The 24,618-nt window shown below is 32.6% G+C and overlaps 4 protein-coding genes across 4 annotated transcripts; 3 read left to right on the top strand and 1 right to left on the bottom strand.

The window, feature by feature from the left end:
* Positions 1-2,910: 2,910 nt before the first annotated feature.
* Positions 2,911-4,869, top strand: LOC125585739 (aldo-keto reductase family 4 member C8-like). The gene is made up of 7 exons (XM_048755383.1): positions 2,911-3,169; positions 3,258-3,308; positions 3,555-3,631; positions 3,715-3,802; positions 3,886-4,161; positions 4,263-4,511; positions 4,604-4,869. Exons 1-7 carry the CDS (start codon positions 3,062-3,064, stop codon positions 4,688-4,690), a joined length of 936 nt encoding a protein of 311 aa, XP_048611340.1. The 5' UTR covers positions 2,911-3,061; the 3' UTR covers positions 4,691-4,869.
* Positions 4,870-8,170: 3,301 nt separating this feature from the next.
* On the top strand, positions 8,171-10,416 carry LOC125585462 (NADPH-dependent aldo-keto reductase, chloroplastic-like). Its single transcript, XM_048754552.1, has 7 exons — positions 8,171-8,392; positions 8,696-8,746; positions 8,934-9,010; positions 9,106-9,193; positions 9,419-9,694; positions 9,771-10,019; positions 10,101-10,416. Exons 1-7 carry the CDS (start codon positions 8,273-8,275, stop codon positions 10,185-10,187), a joined length of 948 nt encoding a protein of 315 aa, XP_048610509.1. The 5' UTR covers positions 8,171-8,272; the 3' UTR covers positions 10,188-10,416.
* Positions 10,417-16,885: 6,469 nt separating this feature from the next.
* Positions 16,886-19,592, top strand: LOC106433300 (NADPH-dependent aldo-keto reductase, chloroplastic-like). Its single transcript, XM_048754551.1, has 8 exons — positions 16,886-17,069; positions 17,174-17,224; positions 17,677-17,753; positions 17,860-17,947; positions 18,232-18,507; positions 18,595-18,837; positions 18,916-18,996; positions 19,135-19,592. The coding sequence occupies exons 1-8, from the start codon at positions 16,950-16,952 to the stop codon at positions 19,225-19,227; spliced, it is 1,029 nt and encodes a 342-aa protein (XP_048610508.1). The 5' UTR covers positions 16,886-16,949; the 3' UTR covers positions 19,228-19,592.
* Positions 19,593-20,996: 1,404 nt separating this feature from the next.
* Positions 20,997-23,476, bottom strand: BNAC04G53490D. The gene has a single exon (XM_013874145.3). It carries the CDS (start codon positions 22,405-22,407, stop codon positions 21,739-21,741), a length of 669 nt encoding a protein of 222 aa, XP_013729599.2. The 5' UTR covers positions 22,408-23,476; the 3' UTR covers positions 20,997-21,738.
* Positions 23,477-24,618: the final 1,142 nt, after the last annotated feature.

Below are 24,618 nucleotides of genomic sequence, written 5' to 3'. Positions count from 1 at the left end.
TTATACAATTCGCAGTATATTGCAGACTTAGTCATCTCAGATAGACAATGTGATTGTGATTCTTGTACTTGGTTGTTATTAACATACCAATCAAACCCCTACGTCATATGATATGGTAATAGTGCCAGATTGTCTAAACGAGAAATTGAACGTGCCACTAAATTGTTATTTTGAGACGTTGATGTTGATGACCACCACCTCCTATGGCCCACATGGACCCATACAACATGTAAGTTCTTAATTTATTCGAGTTGAAAATTTTCTAGGAACAGCAAAAAATATGTGATAAGAACTCTAAATTCAAAACCCTGGAAATATGTATTAAGTTTGAATATATGATCTTACAAATATGTGTTTACTTTTACAAAAACAACTTTTCTTTTAGTAATTGCACTCCAAAAATCATTTTGTACAGTTAGCTAAGCTTTTTTCTATTCAAGATAACATCATTGGTAGTTAAAATATGAGAAAAAATTAGAAAAATAGACAAAAATAGCACTAAATCAAATTTATGTTTCCAAACTAGCATTCAAGGCAAAAGTCACAAAAATAGCACTTAATGTTTTATCAAAAGTCACAAACTTAGGGTTTAGAGTTAAAGGGTGGGGTTTAGGATTTAGGGTTTAGGGTTTAGGGTTTAGGGTTTAGGGTTTAGAGTTTAGGGTTTAGGGTTTAGATTTTAGGGTTTAGGGTTTAGGTTTAGGGTTTAGGGTTTAGAGTTTAGAGTTTAGAGTTTAGGGTTTAGGGTTTAGGGTTTAGAGTTGAGAAATGAGGTTTTGTGGATAAGATTTCAAGTTTTGAAAAATTAAAAAAGTAAAATTTTCAAAGGATAAATTTAGAAAGGTGCTATTTTGGTCATTTTAGTTTTTGAGTGCTATTTTTGTGATATAAACTTAGAAAGTTGATATTTTGGAGATTTGCCAAAAAAAAAATTATCTAATTTTAAGAAAAAATTGCAACTCGCAATTTAGAAAGCGGTCGATGGTGCAAATTAAATGCGTAGATTAGCTCAAAACAGCCGTCGATCATTAAATACGCTCTAGCCAATGCATGCGTGGACCCAAAAAACTTGTTACGTTGAACGATCTCATTCGAGATAGCAAAAAGAGGAGATGAGCAAATAATATACGTCCATGTAATAATCAATATCTGACGTGGCAATACTAAAAATTCAAGAAAAATTAAGTTTTTCCTACAAATCTCCCCTCCTATATAGCTCTCACCTACACAATTGAGAAATGATGTGTGCGTCAAACCAAAACCAGCGATCTTAAACTCATAACCACCAAATCTCTGCCAATGTCGAACGCTATCAGATTCTTCGAGCTCAACACCGGTGTTAAGATCCCGTCTGTGGGTCTTGGAACGTGGCAGGCCTCTCCTGGCGTCGTTGGTGATGCCGTCGCTGCCGCTGTTAAGGTTTGTATCTGCTAATGTGATAGTATGGTTCATTGTATTTGCTTTCGATCTCTTTATGCTCATGTCTGATAATGAAGCTAAATTAATCTTAATTCTTATTGCAGTTCGGCAATCGTCATATTGATTGTGCTCAGTTGTATGGCAACGAAAAAGAAGTTGTGCATTAGATGCAGAGTTTGGCCAAGCGCCCAAGCTTAGACCATGATTATCCAGGTTTCTTAACATAGTTTTTAAGAATGGTAGAATAATAATTGTCTGGAAGGATGATGTTAGCGTCACGGTCATGCACCAGTCAAGACAATCAATGACCTGTCAAGTTACTCTTGGTGAAAATGTATAATATTATTAATTTTAAGTGAGCATTAGAATATATTATATTTATTTAGACCAAAAAAAAAACAAATCCAGTCGATAGACATTCCAAAAACAGTATAGTATAAAAAGAAAACTACATGTTTCACAATACTTAAAATCATAAGAAAATTGTGTAAGAAAAAAAACTTATCTATCTTGTTTTTTTTTTTTTTTTTGTAACATTTATCTATCTTGTTTATAAGCAAAGATTTGTTAACAAGCAGATAACCCAATACTTAAGAAAGGATAACTATGTTTTCATGACTAGAGCATCTCTAACAAGCCTTTTTGTATTAAAAAAAAAACAGCTCTAAGAGCATCTCCAACCACACTCTATTTTTTACCCTAAAATAGAGTTTGAGGTAAAAATATTCCAATGATAATAGAGTGAAAAATAAGTTTACTCCAAATATAGAGTAACTTATTTTTTTTTTCATCACTCTATTTTTTACTCTAAAATAGAGTACAATTGGAACAAACTCAAACTCTATTATAGAGTTACTCTCTATTTTAGAATAAAAATAGAGTAAACTATTGGAGATGGTCTAACAAGCCTCTTTATTTTAAAAAATAAAGGTGAACAACCTCAAAATAAGGAGATAAAAGTTTGTTACTACAACAGTCACTTTCAAATTTATATTTTAAAGAATTAGTAATTTATATTTTAATCTTTGATATTATTAATAATTAATTATAATCATTAATTTTCATTAAAACAATAAACCATACTATTCAAAAAATATTTTTGAGAAAATATAATAATAAATAGTCAAGTATAACTATAGATAGTATAAAATGTTATTAAAATATTTTTAATGGAATTTTTTTTAAAAAAAATATGACGATAAGTATTAAAAATATATATATATATATATATAATTATTCATACAATTGGGAGACATATATAATTGTAAAAACTAAAAAAAAAAAAATAGTATTTTGAGGAAGTCTTCAAAATTTAAGGGAATAAGAGTTTTGGAATATAAAAATTCTCAAAAGATGAGGGCTGTTAGAGATGTTGTTAGCAAATTATAAAAAGAAAACTATTACTCACTATAGTGACAGTCTGACAGGCTCCATACAAGGAAAAACGCAAAGTGAAACGTGTCACGTTTGGGTTTATATTGAGTTCCGTGTTTTTCTTTTATTTTGCATCTCATCCTTTTCTCTTTGGGTTTATATTGAGTTCCGTGTTTTTCTTTTATTTTGCATCTCATCCTTTTCTTTTTGTTATCAGATTCACTCTTTTCCTTATTAGTTAATAGAATTAGCCGAGTTTGAAGAGAAAATGGCAACTCCGATTCGATCCTTCGAGCTGAACACTGGTGCCAAGTTACCTTCGGTCGGTCTAGGAACCTACGCCTTGGTCTCGTCAACAATCGAACAAGCAATCAAGGTATTACACGTGACACGTCCTTGCTGCGATTCCAGTTTTCAGCGTTATGTCTTTGATTTGCACTAATATAACTCTCTTTCGATTTTAGATTGGGTACAGACACATCGATTGTGCTTCCATGTACGGAAACGAGAAAGAGGTGAAAATTTCTAATATTTACAGAATCATTTTTTATTCTTTCTAATGATTAAATTTTAATTCAATTTTTAACTATTTCCATTTGGAAACAGCAAAGCTTATGTTCAGAAAAAAAAACATAAAAGCTTGATCACTGCTCTCATCCCCTTCTCAAGTTTTATTCTCTGTAATATTGTGTAAAATTTTTGTGTGATTGAAATGGCCTCTGCTTATTACGTTCTTCTCACGCTATGATTCCATTTACTAGATTGGTAGCGTGTTGAAGAAGGTAATTGATGATGGTTTCGTGAAGCGTGAGGAGTTATTCATCACTTCCAAACTCTGGTTTGTCTTCTTCTTTTTTTTCCATCAGGACATGTTTTTTTTTAGTTTGCACACACATATGTTCATGTTGTTTTGTTCTCTAGGTGTAATGATCATTTGCCTGAAGATGTACCGAAGGCACTAGACAAAACATTACAGGATTTACAGATTGACTACGTTGATTTATATCTGGTACATACTTATTACCTAAAATTACATATTAGATTCTTATAATGTGCTTCCATTTTGAATGTGCATGTGCCTTTTTGTTGAAGGTACATTGGCCAGTGAGTTTGAAGAAGGAATCACTTATCCCAACACCTGAAACACTCACAAAACCTGACCTACCAAGTACATGGAAAGCAATGGAAGCTCTCTACCACTCTGGAAAAGCAAGGGCAATCGGTGTTAGCAATTTCTCTTCAAAGAAGCTACAAGATCTTCTTAACGTGGCCCAAGTAGTCCCGTCTGTTAACCAAGTGGAATGCCATCCAGTGTGGCAGCAAAAAAGTCTTCATGAACTATGTAAATCCAAGGGGGTTCACTTATCTGTGAGTATACAAAACACATCCAATGTGCTATATATGATGTTTTTTTTTAAAACTGTTGTCCGCATGATTAAAGAAGATGTCATCATTGGGTCGCATTTTAGGGTTACTCTCCTTTGGGCTCCCAAACTAAGGGAGAAGCAAGGCTAAAGGTTCTTCAGAACCAAATTGTCGCCGTGGTTGCTGAGAAGCTTGGGAGGACCACCGCTCAAGTGGCGCTTCGTTGGGGACTTCAAATGGGTCATAGTGTTCTACCAAAGAGCTCGAGCGAGGCTCGACTCGAGGAGAATCTTGATGTTTTTGACTGGTCCATACCTGAAGATATGTTTGTCAAGTTCTCTAACATTCCACAGGTAACTTTTCTCCTTTTCCTTTATATGGGAGTTTTGTCAAGGCATCCTTTGTTGCTGATGGTTCTCATGTCCCCTTAATTTACATCTTGCAGGAGAAATTAATTGGAGGTGTTGAATTCGTGCATGAGACGCTCGGCTTCTATAAGACCGTTGATGAGCTATGGGACGGTGAAATTTGAGAAACTTCATCTAGGCGTGTTTATTCTTGTTTGTTTTGTGGGATTGTTTGTTTGCGGAAAAAAACAAAGGGGACATGGAAATATATTAATCATGTTATACGTACATGTAACGTGGTATGATTATGGAATTATTATAGAAACTACATACATCAGTTTTAATAAAACTGTTTTATAATTTATATTAACAAAGAAAAACTTCAATAACATTTATCGTTTATAAGATAATCTTTGATGATACAAATTGTTTATAGTTTTTACTTAAAATAATATTTTATATTTGTTAGACATATAGTAGTTCTAATCTAATCTATTAATTTAGAATCATAATTTTTATCTACTATTAACAAGTCATAGTAAGACCACTTAAGAAATTAGTTAATATGACATATTTGATTATTGACATTAATAATAAACCAACTATCAATTTGATTTTTTTCAGTTATAACAAAATCTATTGAGAAACAATCTAACAAAATTTTACGTAACATTTAAATATCTAATCTATTAATTTAGAATCATAATTTTTATCTACTATTAACAAGTCATAGTAAGACCACTTAAGAAATTAGTTAATATGACATATTTGATTATTGACATTAATAATAAACCAACTATCAATTTGATTTTTTTCAGTTATAACAAAATCTATTGAGAAACAATCTAACAAAATTTTACGTAACATTTAAATATTTTTTATAAAATAACACATTAATTAATTGTAATTAGTAATATAATATTATTATAAATCAATGTTAACTAAAATTTTATAATAAAACAAGAAAATAAAAATTTTATACTATTTTTTATAAATTTATTATTATATTCTGTATTATATAAAACAGAAGTGTTATATAAATTAAATATGACAAAATTATCTTAAATAGGTAAATTGACAAAAAATAATTTAAAAATTCATTTAAATAAATTATCATTCATCATTAAAATGAGTTAAAATTCGTAAACTATATAATCTGTTATAAAAAGTTAAACTATTGACATAGGTTAAACTTTTATATCTACAACTATATATTATCTTTTTATTTATTTTGAAACTCTCAACAATATATTGTTTACAAATATTTATATACAAAAATATAATAGTATATAATAATTTCTAGTTCATATACTATTTAAAAAATGTGTTATTAGAAAACTCTGAAATTTTAGTAATTCATTTAAAATATTAATAAAAAATAAAATTATAATTATATATTTTTTTTTCCATTTTAGTTATAAAAAATCTGTAGAGAAAAATTTAGAAAATATTATCATAAAATTCAAAATTCATGTAATCTTCCAAACTCAAAAATAGTTGTGTAATTTTCTAAATTTTTCTTGACAAAATATAAGATTTTGAAAATAAATATTCAACTCAAATTGATAATATTTTAAAATTTTAAAAAGATAAAATCATAGATAATAAAGAATAACTTTTTGAAATGCGCCATGAAAAACATACTATATATGCTGTCAAAATTGAAGAAATCTAGTATTTTGAAATATTAATTAAAAAATAAATCTTAATATCATAACATCCAAAAATATCATATATCAATAAATTTTACTAAAATAATATGATAGATGCTACTATGTATAAAATTTACTAAAATAATATGGTTATTTTATTTAAACAAAACAGTGTTTTTACTTGTAATCCCGTAAAATACTAAAATGATAGATGTTAATAGTATATTTTTAAAAACACAACATGCAAATATAATTTATCTTAAACGTATTCTTTTCTATAATATAAATAAATTTAAAAGGGTATTATATGAAAAATGTATAAATTAAAAGAAAAGCATATTTTAAAGGAGGTTCTTTATTTGATTATTTCAGATTGTTATTTTATTTTACCTAACTAGAAAATTTATTAGTAAATAATAAAAATTAATAACAAACTAAAACGTATTAAAAAAATCACTATATATTAATAACGCCGAATAAAAAATATAAATAATAATATTATAGAGTTACATACAATATATGACACTAAAATAGAAATTATATATTTAAAACTTTGTAATAATATCAAATACATTTATAAAATGAAAAATATCTGCACAGACGTGCATGTTAAAATCTAATTTAATTTAACATAAGAAATGTATATTTTAATTTAATATGAATATTCTAAACGAAAACTAAGCAGCTGCAATATTGAAAAAGGAAAAGTATTAACTTCTAAAGTAGAAATATGAGTTTTTTTTTTTTGAAAAAAGTATAAATATGAGTTGTAATCGCATTAACAAAGATGTCATCATTGGTTTCAGCACTTGAGATTGGCAGAGAGATCATCTAGATAACGAATAAGATGTGTACAACGTAATATAAATATCTGACGTGTCGTTAATAAGAACACAAGAACGAAGTCAGTCTCGCCACTATTACCAAAAAAAAAAAGGAAAATTATTTTTCTAGAAAAAAAAAAATGATAACTATGTTCTTTTAGATTAAAATCGATTTTGTGCCATTTTTTTCTATAATATACTTTAATATTTTTGAAAATAAATTTAATAAATAGTTTTACAAACAGAAAAAATTGGAAAAATAGTAACTTTTGATAAAATATATATATGAACTTAGTGATTTTTTTTTCAGTTCTAAAAATGTTTAAATCATAACTTTCAGATTCTGTTCTAAATAAAATAGAAATAAGATTCTACGAAGTAGAAAACAAAATCCACTTTTTTCATTGAATCTACAATGTTTAGAATACGTGATCTACGCAAATAAGAATATTCTAAAAATATTTAGAATACACATTCCGCGCTTAACCTACGGATCTAAAATCTTTAGAAATCAAAATCTACACATTAATATAAATCTAAAACACATAGAAACCGACTTCTACAGATTTACTGTAAATCTAAAACATGTAGAAATCAAAATCTACACATTATTATAATTCTAAAAACCTGTATAAACCGATTTCTACATATTAGATGTATTCTACGGATAAGAAATCAGTTTCTAAAAATATGGAAACAAAATATTTGGGAATATTCACTTTCACATTTTGAAAAAATTGATTTTTATTAAAAAGAAAGCAAAAAAAAAATGAAAAAAAGTGGTAACCTTCTTCTCACGCTGTCTTCTATATTCCATTGATTGTTCACAAAATTTTCACAAAATTTTCACAATATTTCTACCATAATTCATATCTATGCATCCACTGATCGATCGGTCTATAATTCGAGATCGGTCGATCTGTATGAAATCGATCTTTGCTGATCGAGTGAAATGAACCAGGTCGATCAGTATATGCTCCGCGTTTTTTTGTTCTGCATAATGATCATGATCGATCGATCCGTCCGACCTTGTAATTTCGGATCGATCGATCCCACTTGATCGAACCTATTATTTATTAAATTTAAAAATTATAATTTTAAGGGCATTATTGCCTTTTTTAAAATAATTAACCGAATAGACATAAAGTACATAGTTATCATTTTTTTTCTCTAAAAAAATAATTTTCCCAAAAAAAAGAAAAAAAAAAAAGTCAGTCTCGCCACGAATCTCCCGCCTTTGTCGCTTTCCCTTTAATTACTTTTTGTTTTATCTTCTGAAGCCTCTCTAATAATGGCGAACGCACTCAGATACTTCGAGCTCAACACCGGCGCTAAGATCCCATCGGTGGGTCTCGGAACATGGCAAGCCTCTCCAGGACTTGTCGGTGATGCTGTCGCCGCCGCTGTTAAGGTTAGTCTTTCTTGTAAGTTAGGTTCCATGGTTCATCGCATTTACTTGGTGATCTCTTTTGATTCTTAGTTGTTAATATATCATACAAATGTTAACTTCTCCAGATAATGAACATATACGGAAATATTTTCAAGTCTTACTTTTTTATAGATCTCAAAAACATACTTTTTTAGAAATATCTCAATTTCAAAAAGAAAATTATATTCGTTTTCAGCAGCATGCTTCTTGATTTGCTCAATTAATTTTTTTGTCGTAACTCTAGAACCTGAGAGGTATTTTTTTTATCTTAATGTTTGGTTGCAGATCGGATATCGTCATATTGATTGTGCTCAGATCTACGGCAACGAGAAAGAGGTAGAACAAACCACGTAGATTCTTGATTTAGCCAAATTGAATTACCTTGTTAGTCTTTTTCAGATGTTCAGTGAGTTTTCAATTGATCTGACATTTACTGATCAAGTTATTAACAGTGTTTGTTTTCTCTCTTGATTGTGTTGATGGCAAAAGTAATGACAAACATGTGTGTTGTTTCCCTGTGCAGATAGGGACAGTTTTGAAAAAATTGTTTGAAGACAATGTAGTGAAACGCGAGGAGTTGTTCATCACTTCCAAACTATGGTATATTTATGTTATGTTGTGTTTATTTAATACATATTCTGTGGATAAGTGTAGCTTTAATCAAAATACATTTTGTGTGTATCATCAAACTATAGGTGTACTGATCATGACCCTCAGGATGTGCCAGAGGCACTAAAGAGAACCCTACAGGATCTACAGCTTGACTATGTCGATCTCTATTTGGTAAGCATCACTTAGAACAATACTTCTTTTTCTTAATGGAACAATACTCTTGCAAATAGTTGTAGATGTCATATTGTTTCAGATGTGGGATAAAGTAACATATCTTCTAAAAGTAGTCTGATTTTTGCTTAAACCTAATCTGTATAGCATCTCTGCTCATAGGGATCGATTGTTTATAACAGGACGATTTAATGAGTAACAAATCTCTTTATGATATTCTTGAAGATGCACTGGCCTGTAAGGATGAAGAAAGGTTCTGTTGGAGCTAAGCCAGAGAACCTTTTACCTGTAGATATTCCTAGCACATGGAAAGCAATGGAAGCACTCCATGATTCGGGCAAGGCACGAGCCATAGGTGTAAGCAATTTCTCAACCAAGAAGCTAGCTGATCTTATGGAGTTAGCTCGTGTTCCTCCTGCCGTTGTTCAGGTCGAATGTCATCCTTCTTGGCGACAGACTAAGCTACGAGAGTTCTGTAAGTCCAAAGGAGTTCACCTCACCGTAAGCATCACTCATCTCACCAATCCTTTTACTTTATCTGCACCGTACCATATACATTGTTTCAATATTCTTGCAGGCATACTCGCCTTTGGGTTCTCCAGGAACAACGTGGCTAAAGAGTGATGTTTTGAAGAACCCTATACTAAATACTGTTGCTGAGAAACTCCGGAAGTCTCCTGCGCAAGTTGCGCTTCGATGGGGACTCCAAATGGGTAACAGTGTACTTCCCAAGAGTACTAATGAAGGAAGAATTAGAGAGAACTTTGAAGTTTTCGACTGGTCAATACCCGATGACTTGTTTTCCAAGTTTCCTGAGATTGAACAGGTCAGCACTTCGTTCTTTCCATTTCACTGCGCTAACTTGGCTGATCTAAATTAATATGTAATGTATTGGATTCTAATACAGGCTAGGTTATTGACTGCTCCCTTCTTTGTTCATGAGACATTGAGCCCTTACAAGTCTCTCGAAGAGTTGTGGGATGGTGAGATATGATATTGCAACTGATCCAATTGTTTTGTCAATAATAGGAGGTTACTCTCTGCCTGTTGAACTTGACATTTTATCTATAAAAATGATGCCTCTCAAATAAGTTATGTTATGAACCAGATTGTGGATGATCATAACCAAAAGATTATGATATGTAATCTTTCCATTTATTTATGACGGTGTAATCTTCTATATAAAGAACTTCTATATTATGAATAAAGATAGACTTTTTCCATTACTTTTATAACACGTTATCAGCACAAAACTCTAAATCCCTAAGCTAATATCCAAATAGAAAAACCCTAAAACCCTAACCCTAGCCGGCGATCCGACGAACCCTAAACCCCGATCGCGTCTCTTGTTCCCGCATCTGTTCCAGCTCGCGTCTGCTTCAGCCCAAGGCGTTCCTGATCCTAGCTCAGACGTTCGCGACCCGAGAGCAGCTCCAGCACGCGACCTCTTCCTCGTTCGCGACAACATCAGACAGCTCGCGTCCGACGATCAAGACGTTCCCGATCAAGCAATAAAGGACGTCCGCGACCCGATAGAAGCGACTCGATCCATTCCAGCTCGCGTCCCGTTCGTGTCCAGCTCGCGGCTCAACTCCTTTGGTGGTCCGATTCAACAATCATCTAAGGTTAAAAGGTAATTCAAAACCTAAGAACCCATAATCGAACATGGATTGATTGATAATGAATGAAATCCTAAAACCCTAATCTTTATGAATCAAAACCATAGGGTAATATATCAAAAATTCTAATTGAGTAAATTGAAGCTCTAAAATTTTGATACCCCAAACCCTAAATCATGTTCCTACATGATTAAAACTCCAAATCGGTTTTTACAAGTTAAAATCCAATAAACCCTAACCCTATATCTATAAACCCTAAATAATATAAGTATCAGAATTAATTATACTATAATTATCAAATCACATATTAAAACCATAATCGAATATTTTGAAATCAAAACTGTTTTCGGTTTTGATCATTGAGGTTTTAAATCTGATTGAATCTGATGCTATGTTGCTAGAATTGTTTGACCGTTAAATTGATAGATTTATTTTCTCATCCTGCTTGGTTAATTGTTCATCTGATTTAAAATTGTTTAAACCGACCAGTCTGTTAAAACATTGATTGAATCCGATAGGTTGCTAGCTTGTTTTGCTTATATAATCTGATAGGTTGATAGATTGATTGAGGTTTACTTGTTTAAAATCCGAATGATCTGACTGCATGATTCTTGAGGTTTAATATCACCTGCTAGGATTTTTGTAATCTGATTGTTTTAAATAGAAACCCTAAATAATTCGTATGATAGGTTATATTGATCTTATTTGGATGTCTTTGAGAATTGAGAATCCGTATGCTAGGTTGATAGATTCAGGATAAAATCTAATGTCTTGAGGTTTAAGATTGTATGCTAAGTTCGATTAAATTGATTGATCTGATTATATGTTTTTGAGGTTTGATAAATTCGGATACTAGATAAATTATTTACACATGGTTTATGCTAAATACCAATCAGCCTTGAAACTGATTCATTGAAATTCATGTTTGAAATCTATATTCTAGTATTGCTAAAATCAGCTTTGAAACTGATTGAGTGATTAATAATTCTTTTTACTAGTCTTGCTAAAATCCATTGATTGTTAAACCCTAATTGCATGATTAATTGAATCTGGTTTTGCTAGTCTTGATAAACCATAATATTATGAGCACATAGAAATAGTATTGTTGAGACTTGCTAGAAATTGACTGATTGATTAAATGTCTTTAAGATTGATAGTCTCATTATCCTCACAAGATTGAAATCCGAATTGATTGTTTTTAAGAGTAAGACCGCATCAAAATTATACCTAAATATTGAGTAATATATGATTTGAGATGTCGAAAATCAACCTGGATTTTGCTGCCCTAAATCTCTCTGGAGATAATTATTTACGGTGGGCATTGGATACAAATATTATCCTAAAGTCAAAAATACTTGATGAATGTATCATAGAAGGCAATAATGCCAATGAGAAAGATTGATACATGACAATATTAATTATTAAGATTGATACATGACAATATTAATTATTAGCCATCATCTTATTAAGAGTCTCAAAGATCAGTATCTGACTTTAGAGAATCCTCTAGACCTTTGGACATAGTTAAAAATCGAGATATGATCACCAAAGAACGATGTTATTACCAAATGCCCTATTTGATTGGAGGAATCCCAGAATCCAGGACTATAAGTCCGTGGATGAGTCTATTGCTAGCTGGGCAAAATAATTGATTACTGATGAAAAACAGTGAATTGAGACCTCCTGGATTAACTCCATTACCTGATACCAATAAGGCCGCAGAAGAAAAAGAAAAAAAAAGGGTAACCACGTCCAGAATGATAGACCACACGGTCATGGTCGTGGAGGGTGGAAAGGACGTGGCCATGGCCACTATAACACATTTGGCCGTAGGAATTACTATGGCAGAGACCGTGGGTATCAACCCATTTTGAGCCATGGTCAAGGCAGTGGCCGTGGTATATCCTTTAAACCACAAAGCTCGACCAAATCAGTGTGCCATAGATGTGGAATGGGGAACCATTGGGCTAAGATATGAAGGACTCCCAAACATTTTTGTGACATCAATCAAAGAGAGTCTGAAATGGAAGAATCCTGAAACCCACTTGGTCTATAAAGATGGTGAAAATAATTTCGAACATGATCAAGATGATCTTATGCAATATGAGACTTATGATTGCCTAAAAGAATCAAGTTGATAATCTGATTTCGATATCAAAATTGTGTGATTGCTTTGCTTGTATGCTTTCTCTGATTTTTATCTCCTTGAATTTATTTCTATTACATTGTCTGCTTAGATTAAATGAATGAATGATTTTTCTATATGAGTACACTGAAAAACACCAATATAAGTACTAAAACAGGTATCGCCAGTCTGAAAGAAGACTACGACTAGGCTAATATATTATTGCCTAAGGGTATGCATCTAGAAATCAGTGATGCCTTATATTCACCCAGCTCTAAGAACAAGAGCAGCCTATTGAGTTTTAAAGATATAAGAATGAATGGTTTCCATATTGAAACAATGGGCGAAGGAAACAAAGAGTTCCTTCAGATATATGTATAATATCACCCAAGGCCATAATAAGTCCTAAAGACTATACCTGCATTCTCTACTGACCTAGACTATGCATAGATCAGTATGATAGAGGCTAAAAACCTGCGAAAATATACACTTTATGGCACGACAGGATTGACCATCCTGGTCCAAACATGATGCAAAAATTGATATTCAAAAGGCACACATTAAAAGATAAGAAGAGTTATCCCAAAGAATCTCACGTGTGTAGCATGTACACAAGGGAAACTCATTAGGCCATCACCAGTAAAACGGCTACGAACCCCTTTTTCATAAATAAAGACTATATGTCTAGATAATACTGGTGAATACATGTCCCAAGCGTTTAAATGATTATGGTATGTCCATGGGGGTAAGTGTGGACAATTCTGTGATACATGTCCATACCAAGAACGGCTTGGCCAAAATCTTTTAAAACGCAAATAGATGATTGATAGACCATAACTTATGAGGTCAAAACTCCCATTCAGAGCTTGGGCCACACGAAATTTACATGCACCTAAGTTAATACGCATCAGACCATTTAGTGAGCATAGATATCCCCTATCACAATTATTAACGGGTTAAAAGCCAGACATACCCCATCATAAGACATTTGGATGTGTTGTCTATGTACTAATTGCTCCACCACAGAGAACTAAGATGGGACCTCAAAAGGAAGATGGAGATATATGTTGGATATGATTCTCCCACAATAATAATGTACTTTGAGCCAACTATGGGTGATTATATTTGAGACCAGATACACAGATTATTTTAAGACCAGGAGGAGAAAAAACTAATAAAGCTGGTAAAAGAATAGTAAAAAAAATAGAATGGAATCAACCATCAATGTCTTGGCAAGATCCTCGGACTAAAGAATGTGAAATAGACGTCCAAAGATTATACATTTACAAAGCTAGCTAATCAAATGCCAGACACATTTGCAGACCCGAAAAAGAATGACTAAGTCATATATAAACCAGCTTGTAAAGCACCAACAAATTTGATGTCCAAGAAGAGACACAGTCAAGTTGCTACAGAGTCTAGACAACGTATGAAACGTGGTAGACCAAATAGGTTCCAAAAGATAAGAATCCTCGGAAACAAAAGAAAGGTGCAGAGAATGATAATCAAAATCCAAATCCGAGGTTACAAAAGAAACCATCTCAGACATGGAGATAAGGCCGGCCGGCTCTAAGGTACATGTACCAAACAATGTAGCTTGGGACGCCAAGCTGCAAAGTATTAAAGGTCCTGATAATAATGAATCTCAATCGATTATATCATGTCTGGAACATAATTGAACCAATAAGGAATGTCGACATAAGATGATTTATTTGCATACAAGGTAGCACTTGAATTTATGAATATAAGCGAGGATCATGAATCCACATCAATATAAGAGTGCGCACTCGTAAAACAGATTGGATTGAATGGAAACGTGGGGTTAAATAGTTTAAGGAAGAAAATCGTATTTGGCCACGTCATATGATGTTAAAACCAGTGGATATAAATGGGTCTTGTGAGGAATAGAAATCGTGAGATATAAAGCTGATGTTGCACAAGGATTTTCACAAAGACCAGTAATAGATTATGAGGAGACACACTCCCAAGTGGTGGATGCAACTACTTTTAGATTTCTCATAAGTCTGGCTATATAAGAGAGAAAATTAGACTTGCAACAAGTTGATGTAGTGACTGCATATTTATATGGTCCACTGGATAATGAAAGTACTAGAGGGTATTGAGCTGAAAGTACAGCAAGTTTTCGAGAACAATATTGATAATCATCAAAGTATATGATCTGAATATCCTAGGAACCTCTGGATACAATTTTCCAAACAGTTGAATATCTCAAGAAAGAGTTTGAGATGAAAGATCTTGGAAAACAAAGTTTTGTTTGGGATTACAGCTTGAGTACATTAACAATGAAATCCTTGTGCATCAAATAGTATATACAGAAAAGGGTACTCAAGAGATTTAATATGGACCAGTCTCACCCATTATCTAGTACATGGGCGTGAGATCACTTGTTTTGGACACTGATCTATTCAGTCCAAAGGTGGACGATAAAGAAGTCCATTTAGTCCTGAGATGGACGATGCAGAAGTCTTGTTTTAGACACTGATCTGATTGGTCCATAAGAAGGACGATGAAGAAGCCTTTGATTTTGGTTTATTTTATACTAATCAGCCTAAAGAGGGGTTATTTGGTTTTGTTGATTTGTTTTCAGACAGGTTATGTTTTACACATGGTGGTAAAGAAGAACCAAGATTTCGTGTGTGTGTATTTGAGGTCGATGATTCAATATGTTCGATCAGATTGTGGCATGGTCGATGGTAAAGAAGAACCAACTATCATGTTCGAGGACGAAACATATTCTGCCCAAGATCTTCATCACCCACGGATTGCAGAAAATTGGAGAGGTCCAAGGGACCTTCAGTAATGTTCAAATCAGGGGGAGTAATGTGTGTTGTACTCTTTTTCTTTCACCATGGTTTTGTCCCAATTGAGTTTTTTTGGTAAAATTCTAATAAGGCAATATTAAAGCACATTACAAACTCTAAATGGTTATGGCATTCAAGGGGAAGTGTTATGAACCAGATTGTGGATGGCTCATAACCAAGAGATTATGATTTGTAATCTTTCCATTTATCTATGACGGTGTAATCTCCAATACAAAGAACCTCTATGTTATGAATAAAAGTAGATTTTTTCATTATTTTTATAACAATAATCATATTTGTTGTTATTTTAAATTATTATATTATTCAAAAAAGTTATTGATCCGATTATACAATTCGCAGTATATTGTAGACTTAGTCATCTCAAATAGAAAATGTGATTGTGATGCTTGTAGTTGGTTGTTATTAACATACAAACCCCTACGTCATATGATATGGTAATAGTGCCAGATTGTCTAAACGAGAAATTGAACGTGCCACTAAATTGTTATTTTGAGACGTTGATGTTGATGACCACCACCTCATATGGCCCACATGGACCCATACAACATGTAAGTTCTTAATTTATTCGAGTTGACACTTTTCTAGGAACAGCAAAAAATATGTGATAAGAACTCTAAATTCAAAACCCTGGAAATATGTATTAAGTTTGAATATATGATCTTACAAATATGTGTTTACTTTTACAAAAACAACTTTTCTTTTAGTAATTGCACTCCAAAAATCATTTTGTTCAGTTAGCTAAGCTTTTTTTCTATTTAAGATAACATATTGATAGTTAAAATATGAGAAAAAAATATCTAATTTAAAAAAAAAATTGCAACTCGCAATTTAGAAAGCGGTCGATGGTGCAAATTAAATGCATATATTAGCTCAATACAGCCGTCGATCATTAAATACGCTCTAGCCAATGCATGCGTGGACCGAAAAACTTGTTACGTTGAACGATCTCATTCGAGATAGCAAAGTGGAGATCTAAGTGAGCGAATAATATACGTCCATGTAATAATCAATATCTGACGTGGCAATACTAAAAATTCAAGAAAAGTTAAGTTTTCCTACAAATCTCCCCTCCTATATAGCTCTCACTTCTCACCTACACAATTGAGAAATGATGTGTGCGTCAAACCAAAACCAGCGATCTTAAACTCATAACCACCAAATCTCTGCCAATGTCGAACGCTATCAGATTCTTCGAGCTCAACACCGGTGCTAAGATCCCGTCTGTGGGTCTTGGAACGTGGCAGGCCTCTCCTGGCGTCGTTGGTGATGCCGTCGCTGCCGCTGTTAAGGTTTGTATCTGCTAATGTGATAGTATGGTTCATTGTATTTGCTTTCGATCTCTTTATGCTCATGTCTGATAATGAAGCTAAATTAATCTTAATTCTTATTGCAGTTCGGCTATCGTCATATTGATTGTGCTCAGTTGTATGGCAACGAAAAAGAGGTTGTGCATTAGATGCAGAGTTTGGCCAAGCTTATATGTTCGTCTATTAATTGATTTCCTAAAACATACTAGTCCCTCATTTACCAAAACATACATTTTTTGTATTTATTTTTACTTTACAATGATAGATTTTCTAGATTAAAAACATATTTTTAGTAATTGATATTAATTAGTTGTATGATTTTTTAAAAATAATAATTTTAAAATTTTGAGTTGATTAAATATCATTGATTGATAGTTATTAAAAAGTATATAATAAAAATAATTAATAAATTTAATTATAATATATATTATTTTTATTAATTGCGTGAGTTCTCTAAAAATCTATTTTTAGAAACATATGGAGTTTATTATTGTTAGTTGTCTTATGTAGCCGTTTATTAACTCACTTAATTAACAATTATTTCAGCAATGTATAATTACATTACATTGTGAAATCACCTTCTATGCAGATTGGGACAGCTTTGAAAAAATTATGTGAAAAAGGTGTAGTGAAACGCGGGGAGTTGTTCATTACCTCCAAACTCTGGTATCATGTGTTGCATTGTGTTTATCGGATGAATATCGGATGAATATCGTCTGATTAATAAAGCGTAGCTCTATAATCCTGCATTTTCAATTTGTGTACATCAAAGGTGTACTGATCATGACCCTCGAGATGTACCAGAGGCACTGAACAGAACTATACAGAGTCTGCAGCTCGACTCCGTTGATCTGTATTTGGTAAGCATTCATCCCTACAGTGGAAATGCTATTTGATAAAATATAAGTGTTAATTAAGTCTGATGAGGTTTTCAGCTAATAAGTGTATTAGCCCATGCAGTTTATATTTTAATTTATATCTCACATTAATTCAGATGTTGGTTTCTTAACATATGTCTTTAAGGAGGTGTAAGTTGTTTATGTTTTTGCTTAAACCTAATCTATATAGCATTTCTGATCATGGGAATGGATTGTTCATAATGGAAAGATTATTCAGTAACGATTTCTATATGATCTTCTTGAAGATTCACTGGCCTGTACGGATGAAGAAAGGTTCTGTTGGAGTAAGTCCAGAGAACTTTTTACCTGTAGATATTCCTAGCACATGGAAAGCAATGGAAGCACTCTATGATTCGGGCAAGGCACGAGCCATAGGAGTAAGCAACTTCTCCACCAAGAAACTAGGTAATCTCTTGGATCTAGCTCGTGTTCCTCCTGCTGTTAATCAGGTCGAATGTCATCCTTCTTGGCGACAAGCGAAGCTACGAGAGTTTTGCAAATCCAAAAGAGTTCACCTCAGTGTAAGCATCACTCATCTCACCGATAGATGTACATGTCTATGTGTGTCTTAGTTACCTTATAATTTTTTTTTTGGATATTATTGCAAGGCATACTACCCACTGGGTTCCCCAGGATGGTTCAAGAGCGATGTTCTGAAGAACCCAATACTGAATCTAGTTGCGGAAAGGCTTGGGAAATCTCCTGCTCAAGTAGCACTCCGTTGGGGACTCCAAATGGGTCACAGTGTACTTCCCAAAAGTACTAATGAAGGAAGGATCAGAGAGAACTTAGATGTTTTCGACTGGTCAATACCTGATGACTTGTTTGCCAAGTTTTTTGATATTGAACAAGTAGGGCTAAATCCACATGTCGTTTTTCACAATTCATTACGCAATAATTAAGCGTTTGTGTATTTGGATTCAATGCAGGCTAGGCTATTGAATGTTTCCTTCTTTGCTCACGAGACACTGAGCCCTTATAAGTCTGTGGAAGAATTATGGGACGGCGAGGTATGATATTCAGCTGATTTGTTTCTTCTATGCGAGACTTGTCATGAATGTTACTGAAAGACATGTCTCTATATTTGTTTTACGTTGATTTTTTTACTGAAAAGATAACACTGATCTAATTTTACTTTTGCATATTAGTCACCTAAATGGAATATGCAATCTATATATATAAAGAAATGTTCGCCTCTCTCCCGTGAAGACACGTCATCAAGTCGTACGTTATGGAAGTGACACGTGTCCCATTTTATATTCGGAGCCAAAATAAATGAATGCAGTCAGGGGTAACCGAACCCAGCACCTCTAGCATTGGTAATTTCTCTTAGAACCACTAGGCCGAAGTCACTTTTTATAAATATGTGGCCGCGAAAATACTTATTATCGTGTCGCCTGGAAGCCCATGCTTCTTCTGCTTGTGGCCAGGGCCGACACTGAACTGACGTCAAGATGAAGATCGTGAAGTTAAAATTTTTGCTCCAAACACTTTTGCAATGTTTCCAACCTTTATAACTTGATGCATATAATATATATCAAAATACATTTGTTGTACACGTTTTTATTAGTTTTGATTTTAAAAGAAGATATTTACAGTTATAAATGTGTTTGTGCCAGTGAAGTAATGGTTGAAAAACCTCTATACATATGTCATTTTAAAATAACACCCAACTTCTATATATAGTCAATACATATGTCCATGTTATATTATAGACTAAATATTTTCTCTTTTAAAAATATAGAAAACAGTTTTTTTAGTTTACAAGCAAATGTTGTAGAGCAAGTATGCATTATACAAAATAATATATATTTAAAATCCATACGCAAAAACATAAAAGTTGTTATAGACCTCTTTCTGACACATGCACACTCCACTATGAATAAGAATTAAAAAGAAAAAAACAGTATTGTCATCAAACTTTATCACAAATCCACATTTGTACATCTATAATTATGAGTTGGACAATTAGTTAATTTGATACAATATCAAAACAAGAATAATCGAAAAACAACTATTCAACCGCATACTAATAAGTAACACATAACAGATAACCAAATTTTTGAATCTTAAAACAAATTTCAACTCGAACATTTAGTGAATATCAAATTAACTAATATCCCGTTCGTAGGGCGGGCCGACCCTAGTATTTTTATATGGTTGTGACTTGTGAGTATACCGTTCAAACTCTATACATTCACATGGCAATCCTACAATAACAAGGATTCAGTCGAAATTGAATGTGTCAAGAAATATTAACTTTCAGACAGCATATTCTAAATCTAACATCGAAAAAGAGAGGATAAATTCAAAATTCACAATTATCTAATCTATTAAAATAGAGTCATTTTACCGTGGCATTCTTTTTTTTGGACTTATTGATTATGTTATCACTTAAATAATACACACTTCTTATGGGACATATATTAGATGTATCTTTTATACTTAAACCAAACCGACGTACCATTAAACCTTTTTACTTAAACTAAACCAACCTTCCAAAATATTTAAATTAATCATGAAAAGAGAGTGCACATGAGGAGGGGTCACTAAGGCTACAAATTATGTAATAGTTTTTTTTTTGAAAAAGGGCTTCAAATTTTGAAGTAGAATTTTTTTTATCACACCTGATCTGTGCACTCTGATATCTATCCTATCTTTGCGTATATATATCTTTGTACAACATATATATATATATATGTCATAATATTTGGTAAAGCTAAATTATCAAATAATTAGAGCAACTAGACCAAATCAGTTAATTATGAATTTCATATATTGTAATGAATAATATTATAGTCTATCATGTATGTAATTAATAGATTGTCATCATATGTTATTTCTAATCCAATATAATCAATATATTGTAACTAAAAATAATATTTATATTGTGTGGTTCTCTTTGTTTTTTCCCTATTAATGACTAATAAATCAATCTATATCAGTATCATATAAAGCTAGAAACCATTTCAAATTCAAGATTTCGAGTAAGAATGTTTAAATTTTGATTTTGACACAAATTTACTAAAACAAATTCATCCTAATACTATATAAGAAACAAAAAAGATTTACCAATAAGAAGAAACAAATAAGTAACCAAACTACAAGAAACACATTTTAAATCGGGCTCAAATTTAATAAAATGGTAAACATTTCTAACATTATTTTATAACCTAATTCCGCGTTTTAACGCGGGTCATAATCTAGTTAAGAATTATAACTCATTCTTCTCGATCTTTCTCTAAACGATTTTTGAGATGAAATTCAAGTACCTTTACAATCATATGCAAGCTGACAAAGAGATTCCTTCCAGAATTAACAGATTCATAATACCAAATAGGCAAAACCTCAAGATGTGCAGATTGTAGAGAGATTATGAACTGGTGATATTATTAATCACATATTTTGTTTAGCATTTTGAGATGGGACCTAAGTACCTTTACAATCAAATCATATATATGCTGACAAATATATTATTTCTAGAATAGTTTGATTTTTAAGTATTTATTTGTAGTTGAGATCTTTTCGTATAGAAGATTTGAGCTTTGATGTATTAAAACCAATATCGATATCAATGACACAGCAATTTGCAATTACACGATTATGTGAAACTGAGACACATTCATACATATGTAATGGAAAACAGATTTGTCTGCATGTAAAGGGTACATACATTTGTCTGCATGTAATGGAAAACAGCACCGAAAGGTAAAGGCACACCAACAAGTAAAACTTCATCATCAAACTATTCTTCATCCAGTTCCAGTATACTCATCCGCCACCGTGGCAACGGCCAACTGGGTTGCTAGCGTAGCAGTTACAGTTACCACAGCCTTGAAGGCTCCCATAAATCCTCCGTTTTTCTTTTTTCCCTTGCTTGAATCTGGAGTACTTGGACTTGCTCTTGGAGAGACCGGGCTCATGTGGGGATGCTGATGATGATGACCACCACCATGAGGATGTTGCCCATAACCATAGGAGTTTCCTTGACCATAGTGGTGCGGCGACAATGGCTGCCCCGCATGAGGGCTATGCAGGCTTCTCTGCCTCGTTTCCATTGCGTCAGGAGACGAAACATGCATTAGACCGTGTGTGCAAAGCGGGTGAGATTCAAAATTACAGTGCTTACATTTGTAGAACATCCCTTGGATGTAAAATTGGCAAAAACAGCACACACGCTCGGTCATGTGGGCAGGACCGGTGAACAGGGTTAGCTCATGATCAGGCGCGTGCCATGTTTTTATGAGGGTTGGAGGACACGTGGCGCAATATTCATGGAGGTCGTAATCGCAGTCATTGCACCGGTAGGTCTTGCCGTGACCGTGAAGTTTGCAACCATTGCACGTGTATGTGCCAACTCCGTTGGCTTCGGTCAAGGGATGGTTATGCGTGAAACGCTGAATCGTGTGCGGCTTTGACATCTCTCACCTGCCGTTTTTGGGGATTGAACCGAGATCGGTTTTTGATCTTCTTGGTGTTTGTTATCGATGGAGCTGTTTGTAAATATGCAATAACCGTTGGTGTACTATTAATACAAATTTAGTTGACTTTGGTGGAGTTGACTGATCATACGAAGAAAATGTCACATATGTTATATATTTTTCTGTCTCAAATTGTTGATATTATATATGAATTTAAGTTGAAATGTTCTATTACATGCTGGTTTTCATTTGGGACGTGTCTTCAAGTTTTCAACCATAGCCATATTGATAGTGCTAATGAATGATATGATATATAGATATAAATTGGGCCGGCCACTGACATATCTAAAATCTATGATAGTTTTTTTTTAAAACTAAATATGATAGTTAGTTTATTGATATATACGACTTAAAATGTAGTTTATAGCTTGAATTAGTGCTGTTGATGTATTATCATCCGTATGCAAATTTGCACAATGTATATTGTTGAACATCTTCACTTAAAAAAAAAATTCTCTACACACATCACAAATGAGTAAAAAGGGTAACCACTGGATGCACGTATTTATTTAAAATTGAAAATACACATTTGTTATCCGAAACACAACTAAAATTATGTATAAACACAGCTAAAACTATAAGGAGTGGTGTATTATTCAACTAAAATTATGTATAAACACAGCTAAAACTATAAGGAGTGGTGTATTATTCAGTTCTAAAAGAAATCATGTTTAGGTGACATATAAAACTACTAATCTTATATATGTAACGATTTAAAAAAAAAATAATGTTAGTGAACTTATACTTTTAAAATACATTTAAGTTTACTGATACAGAAAATATTTAATTAGTAGATTTCAAAAAGGGAAAATTTGGAAAAATACACCTATATAAGATTTTAATTTGAAAACTACACCATTATTTAATTTTTTTTGAAAAATACACTTTAGTATATATGAATTTACTAAATTATCCAATCTGAATATTTATCATCAGAATTTATTTAATATTTAAATAAACAATTTCAACAAGAATTAAAGATTGTTTGAAAAAATCTTTACAATATATACACAATATCTTAATTTAAAAATAAAACAAGTTAGAGGTGTCTTGTCTCCTTCAAAAAAAAGATCTTGCTTTTATTCAGAGGTTTGTTTCTTCACCTATGTCCTTAGTGTAATTCAATTTAGTCTGCTAATTAGGTAGCAATATACAGTGGTACCACAGTGTGCTAATTTAGTAGCAATGGAGAATGCTCTTAGTAAAACGAGAGGTAGACGCTACCAAACGTATGTTGCCCATGGTGGTCCGCGTTGGCTGTCCTCTCTAATCTAAGCTGAAGCAGGGACATCAAGGTCTACAGCTCAAGTTTGAGGGTCCCTCGTACTGGTACGGATCTTAACAGTATGGGTTTTTTTTTTTTTTTTGATAATCCAGTGTCCGACCACTTTGCGTGATCGACTAGCCCACCGGGCCTAAGCCCAAGCCATTACAGGATTTTTAAGCGTCCACTAAAGGGCCCCTGGTTACGCGAAGTGGTCTGGAGGGCGAGAGGGAGCCCATGTAAAACCCCTCGTGGCCGGGATTCGAAGTCAAGTGGCGGGTGCCTCAGCCGAGGTTCCTTTACCACCAGACCACGAGGTCCGGTTAACAGTATGGGTTATGTTCTCACTTCTTCATTCACTGTGAGAATCGTTTCTTGTTTGGCACCTACTGGTCACTACAAAAATGAATATGTTTGGAGAGAAGGACGTGAATTTTTTGTATGAAGAATGAGTGGTTGGACAACTTATTTCTATTATGTTACGAAATCTGAAAAGTTATGCATAGAAACTTTATGATAAAATCAAAACAAATCATAATTTGTTTCTCTCATAATATACTTGTTATTCTAAAAAAATATAGTAAAATAATATATCTATCTCAAGACAGTTTTTTCTTAAACATATGTAATTATGTTATTAATAATTTTGAATTTATATTTAATTATTGAAATATCTAATTTGGATAAAAATGTCATTTCATATTTAACAAAGTGTAGTTTTCCAAAAATAAAAAAGAAGGTGCATTTATCAAAATTTAAACTAATAGAGTATTTTTCAAATTATCCCTTTTAAATAATTATCATAATTTTAGATTGTTTTGTTGGACTTTTAGTTTAAAGTATAAAAATCCAAAATTACATAGTTGTAGATATGATTCAAAGATTGT

The sequence above is a fragment of the Brassica napus genome, chromosome C4 (assembly GCF_020379485.1).
Source record: "Brassica napus cultivar Da-Ae chromosome C4, Da-Ae, whole genome shotgun sequence".
In the NCBI taxonomy this organism is placed as follows: Eukaryota; Viridiplantae; Streptophyta; class Magnoliopsida; order Brassicales; family Brassicaceae; genus Brassica; species Brassica napus.
This window is presented reverse-complemented; position numbering and strand designations above follow the sequence as displayed.

Coding starts and splice junctions, on each gene's coding strand:
- LOC125585462 (XM_048754552.1), top strand. CDS start 8,273: ATGGCGAACGCACTCAGATACTTCGAGCTCAACACCGGCGCTAAGATC. Junction 8,393..8,695: donor CTGTCGCCGCCGCTGTTAAG/GTTAGTCTTTCT, acceptor GTTTGGTTGCAG/ATCGGATATCGTCATATTGA. Junction 9,011..9,105: donor TTCATCACTTCCAAACTATG/GTATATTTATGT, acceptor ATCAAACTATAG/GTGTACTGATCATGACCCTC.
- LOC106433300 (XM_048754551.1), top strand. CDS start 16,950: ATGTCGAACGCTATCAGATTCTTCGAGCTCAACACCGGTGCTAAGATC. Junction 18,508..18,594: donor CCAAAAGAGTTCACCTCAGT/GTAAGCATCACT, acceptor TATTATTGCAAG/GCATACTACCCACTGGGTTC. Junction 18,838..18,915: donor AGTTTTTTGATATTGAACAA/GTAGGGCTAAAT, acceptor GATTCAATGCAG/GCTAGGCTATTGAATGTTTC.
- BNAC04G53490D (XM_013874145.3), bottom strand. CDS start 22,407: ATGTCAAAGCCGCACACGATTCAGCGTTTCACGCATAACCATCCCTTG.
- LOC125585739 (XM_048755383.1), top strand. CDS start 3,062: ATGGCAACTCCGATTCGATCCTTCGAGCTGAACACTGGTGCCAAGTTA. Junction 3,170..3,257: donor CAATCGAACAAGCAATCAAG/GTATTACACGTG, acceptor TTTCGATTTTAG/ATTGGGTACAGACACATCGA. Junction 3,632..3,714: donor TTCATCACTTCCAAACTCTG/GTTTGTCTTCTT, acceptor TTTGTTCTCTAG/GTGTAATGATCATTTGCCTG.